Genomic DNA, 10,000 nt, shown 5'->3' with positions numbered 1-10,000 from the left:
CAGTATTATTGGACTGACCCTTTGAACAACAGGAAACGTATACAGCGTCCTCACAGCCCACCTGACATATCCAAGGACGTGCATAATGCATCGTGGCCGAATTGTATTGAGATTAGTGTTTTTTTTATTCCGGATACTGTATGAGATCTTTCAGAATATAGGTCATATATGATACGATGGCTTACTTGACTTTTCATCATAACAGTGTGATTCGCTTATGCTAGGGGAGGTACTGATGTGCCCTACTAGCAATGATTTTTTTATGGATCATTATGTAAAAATATAAATCTTATTATGATTAGTTTCAACCATTTTCTTTTGTTCTCTGAATCACTGAGATCTCACCAAGGTCCCTCTTCTCCCTCTCCTCCCAACCCATTAAATAACTTGTCACATGCACAGGGGGAAGAGGCTGATTACATATAGATTTGATATATAGTACATGATAATGTCAAGGGTTTGGCATAAGAACTTATATTCAATATCGACGTTTAAAATTTGGCGCACATTGGCATCCAGGATTCAGTGTGGGGTGCATTTCCTACTGCTCCGAGTGAAGGGGTTAACAGGACAAATACTGATATAGCTATTTCCATGAAGAAAATTAAATAATCCAAAATACTTACAACGGTCACACCCTTAACCATGTTGGTAATGTGAGTGCACACAGTGCGAACAGCAGCCACTTCCTTGCGCTTGCCAAACCATTTCTCAACGGTAACGATGGTTCCCTTGGCAGTCTTCTTCACCTGTAACAGAAAGAATAAAGTGATTATTCAAGAACTGTTTGAGGAATTATGCAATAAAAGTTATCCTCTAGTAAGGTGATGCATGTATAAATTTTATTTGACCAAATCAAGCCAGCTATACAGACTTTATGCTCTTAACACTCTAAAGCTATGAAATATCTAGTTAGGCTGAGAATCTAGTCACTAACAGCACTAGTGTACTTACATGGAAGTTAAGCTTCAGCATCTGGAAGGAGCGTTTCAGAGTACCACGGGGGCCCTTCACCGTTACGATGCGGTTACTTATCTTGAACTCCACATCCTTGGGGATAACCACCTTCTGACAGGTATTGATGGTCTTCATGGTGACCCTGTTGGTAAAATTAATGAAGCATTTAATTATTTCAATTCAGTAAAAGTGCAAAACTCTACTACATCTGATGGCATGGTAAATTTTAAGACTGCTAAATTGGTTGACAAAAAATAGGTTTGTCAACTACTGTTAGAGCAAGAAGTAGGTAAGTAATAGCATACCTTAATTGGTCACTACTGTAATTTAATCTTTCTTAAGAATTCCTTTTTGTTAGGCACTTCTATTGGCAATTACTTGGTTCCTACCATCTATAGTTATTCTGCACAAAGGCTGCATGTCCGAGGTTAAATTTGGTATCAATGGATATGGACCATAATTGGTAATTAAAGTCTGCTTAAACAAACCAAAGTGACAATTTTGATGGTAATTTGTGATTGCCATGGTCTCCTTCCCTTAGAAAATTTGACTGACAATAAATGCACCATGGTCAAAATTTAAATACATTTGGCATTTAGTAGTAGATATTGCAACTAAATGGTGATACAAAAGTCAAAACTTAAGCTAAAAACTGACATGCTGAGCACCACATGGCTTCCACATTGTGCCACACACACATCTAAGTAAATTATGCTACAATTATTCTAAAGAACATATACCCAAATATTCTTATGGTATGACGACCTCCACACCTACTTGTACTCTATTGGAAGAGAGTTCTAACATAACATACAAGAGAAACTATGTAAACAGGTATAATAGTTCTTGGCAATTTGGCAATTCTTGGGGAAAGGACCACCAGAAAATGGTGTCCAGTAGATTACGGTCGGCATGCTTTGTAAATTTAAATTAACTAATGAAGTGTTCTGTACATAAGCTCTGATATCAGGACGACTAAAAGCACATTTTAAATTATAATTCAAGAATTATGAAGCTATACATTTTTTAACCATTGCACCCTTAAGAGTTTATAAATGCAGGTTTGAAACCTCTGCAAAAAGTGGAATAATATCAAAACAGAACTGCAGGTACATGTAACCAAGTTAGGCTTAATAAGTTTTTTCTACAGTAAGAGATGCTTCACATGTTCTGTAATAGTATTAACTTAGTTTGCTCTCAATCTACTGGCATTTTATCAAGTTTCCCCTAAAATTCCCTAAGTATATCTTTAGCCTCCCTCGCTATCAGGGCCAATAACATTACTTCAACTGGTTTTCACTGAAACTTGTACTTGAACAACACATCCATAAATTTCGAATGTAGCAACGACTTCCATTTTATTAAAGAATCACCAAAACTCGCTTTATTTGTCTCGCCCAAATAAATTATTTTTCAACAGTAAAATTATAACTTATTTCGTATTATTACGAAAAACACGTTTCGGAAAAAGCAAGAGCACTGTACATGCACGAGCCGTTTCTTCCTCACAACACAAACTTTACATATTCTATATTCCGCTCCCGTGTTTAGGAACTATATCAATTCATAGCAATATCTTTATCAAAGGAATAACATTTACCTATAAAAGCATTAAAATATCACCGAAATATTTCCTTCTCAATATCCAAATCTACGGACGTTTGTTTACATCGTCTTGCGGCAGCACCATATCATTCACTTAAAGTTTATATCACCACTTCACTATATATCTAACAACTGACACTCTAAATATATTAACCAACACTTGTTCTTCCAACTACAATACTTAAAGTTTCAAGATACAGACGGATGGTAGTGGTAATTCAAGATTAAAACGAAATCTCTCACTTCCTAACCTCGGCGGCGAAGAACACAAATGGAAAGACTCAGGAAGGACACATCTGAGACATTTTCAATTTCGATCTTATTTTTTGATAGCACCTATTTATAATTTAACTATATGTACATTAAAATGGATTTCTAAAAATTGATATAGTGATTTTAAAATTAGTTATAAGCGTGTAAATAAAAATAAATTTATATTATTTAGCAAATGCTGCAAAAGGTATTCATTTTTCCGTATTCTAAATTATCAAATATCTACTTACTTGTAATAAATAGTAACAGCATTTATAATAAGTAAATATTTTGATTTTTTCCTCTGTTTTGCGTATATTATAAAGATAATCAAATCTATGGTATAAAAGCGGGTTTCCTTTTAATCAAAACCGCTGAATATAAATAAAGATTACGTATTGGTAATTTTTCTCATATAGTATAGTAATTAACGCCTAAAAGTTTTCCAGACTTTAGAATTGAGAAAAACAAGAAAAAAACATAAGAATATAAGAATATATAAAAAGCTATTATACTACTGATATATCACAGAGAGAAAATCTAAAACAGATTCCACAACCCTGCTTTAGTTGATAAATAAAGGCTGGTTTGTCATCTTTCCGTCACCCGAGGAGCGACTTTTATCAACTTCGTTCAACTCTCACGCAACTCTGTGGCAATGCCTGCCTCAGTGACCGTTTTGTGCCCAAATGGTCGAAGAGCAGTAGTGAAAGTCTCTCCAAATACAAGTATTCTGCAGGTGAGATAAAGGCCGAGTTGAGGCAAAGTTTTTGATTATCTTCATTCTTTTTGGGATGTTTTGAAATAAAGGTTCGCTTTGTTGATGTAAAGTTTTGTTTGTGGTTAATAGTTTTTAATGTCTAATATGCACTTATAGTAATTTTAGTTCACTGAAGCTATCTAAAGCAACTAGTGGCTTTTCATTTATGTAGAATTTATTCATTTGATTTTAGTCATGGTTTGAATATTTGTTAAATTAGTTATAAAGAAGGCTTGATTTAAAACACTAATTATCCATTACAAACAATGAATTCAGAAGTACAAAGAATGAAATAAGAGAGATTTAAAATACTGTGTAATTTGCATAGAAGTACACTTTAAACTCGCCACTCCATAAGCAAGACTGGTTGTATTTGTATTTCATGAAATACTTGTAGAACATTAGCGACAAAAAGTGTGGAGGACATAAAGTTTATTATCCTGTTAATGACGGGGCTGTCTTGGCTCCAAATGGTTAAAACGCCAGGATATTCCAAATGTGCAAGCTTAACACCTCAGGATTTTTGCCCACACTGGCCCTGCCCAAGTGCTGTATGCCCGATCACCTGACACGCCGGCCAGGAAGATAGCCATGACAAAATATCTCAACCCCAGCGGCTGATGCTGCCACCGCTTAACGTGATATCTTCTCACCCGTCGTTAACAGAAATTTTGGAGTAAATTTTGGAGTAAAAGATTAAGAGAGCCAGAAACTGAATATACATGTAGAAACATTTTCATATGTGATTCTTATGAAGTCCCACCCTGTATGGGAAGGTTTTATTGAGGTTCCATAAGAGTCATTGGAGCTTTATTTGCTAAAGATTTATTGGCCATTACCAAAGCACAAACAAGCCTCGCTGCGCAGGGCTGCGTTGGATCACTCAGAGCGTTTTGTAAAGGCATGTAAAAATATTCCCAAGTTTAGGGGAGTCATTATAGGTGAAAGACATGTTATAGCAATGCTTTTCTAGTGTTGTTATATTGAACTTTGCCTATATTCTTCACATCTATGTGATAATACCTATAGAAAGTGGAAGCAATCTTGTAGTGGGGTATCAAAAAAGATGTTTTATACTTATCATTTTTTTCCAAAACAAAAAGAACAATGTAGATAATCATACATGTACATACGAGTATGTACATGTACCTTGTGATGTGACGTGATGTGATATCATGGGTATTTGACAAATTAGAAATAGTATTACAATAGTAATTTTCTAATTAATTTTATTTCTTGGCCAATCACATTAGATTTTACAATAGATTATCAACTCAGATCTTTTTATTCAACCGATCAGAAGCAGAAATTACAGTGATGTCATCAAAATCACGTAGTTTTCTGTGATGTCATTTTATAAAAAAGTTATATCATATTTTATGACGTTCAAACACTGAAACTAAAGAAACAGAGTCCAAGGAATTATGAAAAATAATTATTTTTAACCCAATACCGCCGGCCGCCGGCCACAGACGGCGATTATGTAATATGATAGCGCGGGTGCCGTCATACGCCGTCGATGATATAATTGATTTAGGCCTATGCGTTCGAGAGCCCCGGCATTGACGCCATAAAAGACGAAAAGGCCCGGCGGGAATGGGTTAAGAACAATCTACCATTCAATTGCTGACGTTTCAGCACATCACAACTGCTCTACCTGGAACTTGGTGAGAAAATGCATGATGTCTCAGGATGTCACACGGGTCCGGGGATATTTTCTGACCACATGATAAGACGGCAACCGGCGCGAATGGGTTAAGTGAATCCAGCATTAATTTCCATTGCTAAAAAATATGCCAATGAAATTGTGCTTATTATGACCAGCGAAATTGTAGTGTAAAAATGAAATAAAAGCTATTAATTTCTACGAATGACATTATGCTCAGGCACATTACAAGGCCTATATTTTGGGAGCTCTGTCTCTTATGACCCCCTTTAAGGGGAGTTCTCTGCTATTATTCACATAATATTAATGCTATTTTCAGATAATTGAAGATGCATGTACAAAGCATGGCTTCAATCCTGATCAATATGATCTCAAGTGAGTAGTTTGCTATGTATTTTTATTTATTAAAACCTAAGACCTAATATGGTTTATTATGTAGTATGTGCAAAAGTTTGTTTGTTGAATGTCAAGAGTTATTTATATAACTAACAAAGAAGGAATAGATATGATTATATAAATTTTAATTTAGATTTTAATTTATAGGTAATCACAAAAAAATGCAGGTACTAGCAAATAAACATTAAGTTTATTGGTTGAATACAATTTTTATCGTATAAACTTTACATCTGCAGACATCTTCGACGAGTTTTGGATACCAGCAGCTCCATGCGGTATTCAGGACTGCCAAATAATTGTCAACTAGAGCTAATTGAGTCTGCAGTACCTCGGACGGCGTCAAGTGTCACAGTGAACATTGCCACAGATGATGGGGTCAGACTTGTTCATGACTTCATTGCCACTTGTAAGTTAGTCGCTTGAAAAGATCCAGAGGAAATATAATCATAAAAGCTTTAACATCTATTTCTGTGCATGACTTTCTTACCACTTAAAAGTAATCACTTGAGAAGATCAAAAGGAAACGTAACTCTGACTTGTATCTGTGAATTTTTAGATATTTCATTCAATGAGTATTATTGTGTGTCTCCTTCCGTAGCTTCCCTATGGGACATCCTGAAGCATCATGAAGAGAGTGGCCAAGCTGGTCGCCTCATCCCGCCTCCTGAGGACGGGCGAGAGCCGGTGATTGTCTACACGATGCGCAGAATCAGCGGTCAAGACCTAAAGACCACGACGCTCAAATCCCTTGGTCTTACTTCAGGGAAATGCATGCTCAGGTGAGGTGGACTGCTGCCCTTTCAGTTTCAGATGTGATACCAGTTTTGGCTTCAGTCTGGGTATTCTGAGAAATTGGATGACATCATCAATAATCATCATCATCAATCATTAATCATCATTATCAATCATTAATCATTGTCTTCAATCATCAATCATTAATCATCATTAATCATCATCATCAATCATTAATCATCATTAATCATCATCAATCATTAATCATCATCATCCATCATTATCATCCATCATCATCATCCATCATTATCATCCATCCTTATCCATCATCCTCATCCTCATCCTCATCCATCATCATCATTATCCATCATCATCATCATCCATCATCATCATCCGTCATCATCATCATCCATCATCATCATCATCCATCATCATCATCCATCATCATCATCCATCATCATCATCATCCATCATCATCATCATCCATCATCATCATCATCCATCACAATCACCTATCACCTTTCATTCTATTTAAGTGCCAAAATCAATACATTCTGATACAACTGTGACTGTTAACCCAATGATGATGGTGTGTCACACCCGTGTGACACGGCTAAATGCCTGATGATGGGGCAACACACCAGTGTGACGTTCCCAATGCAATATTGCATAGGCCCGGCAAAGGGGGTTGCCACTTCTTGCTGGGCCCGTCGGGATTGGGTTTAAAGAAAAAAAAAAAAATTACATCATCATCATTATTATCATTTTCATCGTCATGGTCATCGTCATGGTCATCGTCATGGTCATCGTCATGGTCATCGTCATGGTCATGGTCATGGTCATGGTCATGGTCATGGTCATGGTCATGGTCATGGTCATGGTCATGGTCATGGTCATGGTCATGGTCATGGTCATGGTCATGGTCATGGTCATGGTCATGGTCATGGTCATGGTCATGGTCATGGTCATGGTCATGGTCATGGTCATGGTCATGGTCATCGTCATGGTCATCGTCAATCATTAATATATATATTTTTTTGTACAGGCACAGCATTCAGTCAGTGTCTTCCAATACCCAAGCTCATGTTGCAAAACCTCTCTCTCGGCCAAAGGTCCAGCAGCATGATGAAGGTGAGCTCATAAGCATGACTGGCTTGCAGGATGAACTGCTAATAGATGTAGTGTTGTGTTTGATCTGTCATTTGAATAATATGTATTTCTTAGGAAAAATGCTATATTGGTTTTTAAAATATTGTGTTTCAATATTTCAGGTGGTTGGTGTTTTTAATATCAAGTAATTGTAACATAAATTATTATTACCTCAAACAAAGGCAAATAGTAAATTGTTAAAGGATGCTGAAAGACATATAAATGTCAATATATTTCAGGTCAGGAAGTTGCTCAAAAACCACAGAGTGCCCCACAGGTGGCCAGGGAACCTCAAGCTGGACCATCTCACCGTCCGGAGCCAGAACCAGTGAGACAACCTCCGCCCCCCCAACGACCAGCTGAACCTCCTTCGCAAATACTTCCCCCACAGGAGGAAAGATCAGGGCAGCAACAACACGTGGACTTGGTGTCAGGCAGCGGACCTGATCTTGTGAGCTCAAGTCAGAGTGGGGTGCCGGATTTAGTTCAGTCCCAGAACAATGTTGCTCAGCCAGATGTGGTGACCGGTAAGGATTCCGGATGGGTTGGATATAGTAGTGGATTAGATATGTTAGTTGTAAGACAAGTTACAACTTACTTTAACTTTTTGCCTCTGCTAATTCATGTTTCTTCCTTTCCATATCACAGTCTGTTTTTACATTTAGTCGTTTGATTTATATGTTATTTAATGCATTATTTATTATTTTATTGACATATTAACTTTTGTCTGTCAACATAGATGGAGGTGGTCAGGCAGATTCGCCCGTCCCCATGGACCTGATTGAGGGTCATGAAGTTGCCTGTTCATCCCGACAAGAGGAGGAATTGCCATCGTCCTCAGAAGCTGTTGAAAAAGTTATTAAGGTTAGGAACACTTGTTAGTTTTTTAGAAAAAAATTGTGGGACAACAGAGGTTCTGTAAACTATATTACTGAATTTTCTTTTGATAATTTGAAAAACAAATGTTGGTTACAAATTGTTGATGGAAAAGGATAATATCATAGAAACATATAGAGACACTAATTTTCAGTGAAGGTTATTTACCTGGGAAGAAGTATTGATGACAAGTGGGAGCATAACTGAAATGGCATTTCAACATTCATCAGTCACTAAACTGTTAATCCTTTCATTTTCTTCATCAAGTTTGGCTCCCATGATGCAATCCTCTTCAACATGGATGATGCGCCAAATACCAATCTTCGGGATGAAGGTGATGATTTCTTTGAGCTGACGGTGAATGAAGTCAAGAACCTCTATTGTGATCAGCAGCGGGTTTTGTGAGTGCCAGTCTTTATTTTTGGCGAATTTCTATGATGAAAAAAAAGAAAAAAAAAAAGATGAAAATGCTCTTCTACTTTTGCTATTTGATGCCTTAGTGTTTAGAAACATGTATATAATTATACATTCTTATTTGCTGTTTCAGAAAAGAGCTAAATGAAACTCCCTTAATGACACAACAAATGCGAGAAATGGAAGAAAATGCAAAGGTTCTGCATGCTCTCCACCATTACCCGGTGACTCAGCTGCGGATTTATTTTCCCGACAACAACGTGATTCAAGCATCATTCAAGCCTACCAACACCATTTCACAAGTTGAAGATTTTATCAGACCCTTGCTTGCGAACCCGGCCTCAGAGTTCAGTCTCTGTATGTATTTGATTCTGTTTAGGTTAAAGTGTTGATGCTGGGAGTGCATGTATGCATACACTGTCTGCTATGGTATTGCTTTATTATTATATTGTTTACATAGATGGCTCCACAGGTCACCATGGAGTCAGTTACTAGGCCTACCTGACCCCATCCATTGATTTTTTTTTTTTTTAGATATTTTTGTTTTCATAACTTGTTATTGTTATTAACCCATTAGCAGCGGATGGCATGATTTGGTGCAAAGGCAGAGTCGGTGATAGACGCGGATGGCACCATGCCAGACATGTAATTCAGCTATCCTACTGCACAGACCTTTTTTTAATACCGCGACCAATGGGTTAATACATTGATACTGATAATAATGATAATAACAATAATAATAGTAATAATAGTGCTAATGATGGTAATAATAATGATAATGATAATGATTATTATCATGATAGTTGAAATGATAATAATGACAGTAATAACAACAATGATAATGATAAATGATGATAATGAAATCGTAGTGGACAGTGTATGTTCCAGGCATCAGTAACCTCAGGGAAGTCTTTAAGAAGTTATATCCTGTATGTATGCCTCCATAGTTTATTTAGGATTAATGCTTATGATAAATTCAAGGAATATATGATAGGATTTCAAAAGTCATTTTTACAGTAATTCAATTTACAATTTCTGTTCCAGTGCTGAGGCATCCACATCGGGTGCTGGCCACAGACCTGACACTTGTTGCTGCAGACTGTGTCCCCAATGCAAGGATCTATTTTGAGGCAGCTGCGTCCAGTCCTCCATATCTCAATGATGAAACTCTCTCCAAAAAGTCTTCATTTAGT

At 36.8% G+C, this 10,000-nt stretch overlaps 2 protein-coding genes across 5 annotated transcripts in view; one reads left to right on the top strand and one right to left on the bottom strand.

Moving 5' to 3' along the window:
• RpL9 (ribosomal protein L9) overlaps positions 1-2,829 on the bottom strand; it is a 4,070-nt gene extending 1,241 nt beyond the window's left edge. The window contains exons 1-3 of one of the 3 annotated variants that reach the window (XM_086543222.1): positions 2,581-2,829; positions 955-1,099; positions 627-749 (exon numbers count right to left, since the gene is read on the bottom strand). In XM_086543222.1, the coding sequence (XP_086399348.1) occupies positions 627-749; positions 955-1,092 (261 nt within the window). In that variant the 5' untranslated portion in view covers positions 1,093-1,099; positions 2,581-2,829. The remainder of the gene's footprint in view (positions 1-626; positions 750-954; positions 1,100-2,580) is intronic. The other 2 variants (XM_086543221.1, XM_086543220.1) reach the window with 2 other exon arrangements.
• A 543-nt stretch (positions 2,830-3,372) lies between these two features.
• LOC122251644 (tether containing UBX domain for GLUT4) overlaps positions 3,373-10,000 on the top strand; it is a 7,717-nt gene continuing 1,089 nt past the window's right edge. The window contains exons 1-10 of one of the 2 annotated variants that reach the window (XM_086543219.1): positions 3,373-3,553; positions 5,560-5,615; positions 5,873-6,042; positions 6,235-6,415; positions 7,414-7,499; positions 7,757-8,044; positions 8,257-8,381; positions 8,661-8,794; positions 8,941-9,164; positions 9,852-10,000. The exon at positions 9,852-10,000 is cut by the window's right edge and continues 33 nt beyond it. In XM_086543219.1, coding sequence (XP_086399345.1) covers positions 3,473-3,553; positions 5,560-5,615; positions 5,873-6,042; positions 6,235-6,415; positions 7,414-7,499; positions 7,757-8,044; positions 8,257-8,381; positions 8,661-8,794; positions 8,941-9,164; positions 9,852-10,000 — 1,494 coding nt within the window. In that variant the 5' untranslated portion in view covers positions 3,373-3,472. The remainder of the gene's footprint in view (positions 3,554-5,559; positions 5,616-5,872; positions 6,043-6,234; positions 6,416-7,413; positions 7,500-7,756; positions 8,045-8,256; positions 8,382-8,660; positions 8,795-8,940; positions 9,165-9,851) is intronic. The other variant, XM_043013704.2, reaches the window with a different exon arrangement.

This window comes from Penaeus japonicus, unplaced genomic scaffold (genome assembly GCF_977035675.1).
Source record: "Penaeus japonicus unplaced genomic scaffold, GWHDUDI00000001_assembly GWHDUDI00000013, whole genome shotgun sequence".
Taxonomy (NCBI): Eukaryota; Metazoa; Arthropoda; class Malacostraca; order Decapoda; family Penaeidae; genus Penaeus; species Penaeus japonicus.
Note: the sequence above shows the minus strand (reverse complement) of the source record. Positions and strands in the feature narration are given on the sequence as shown.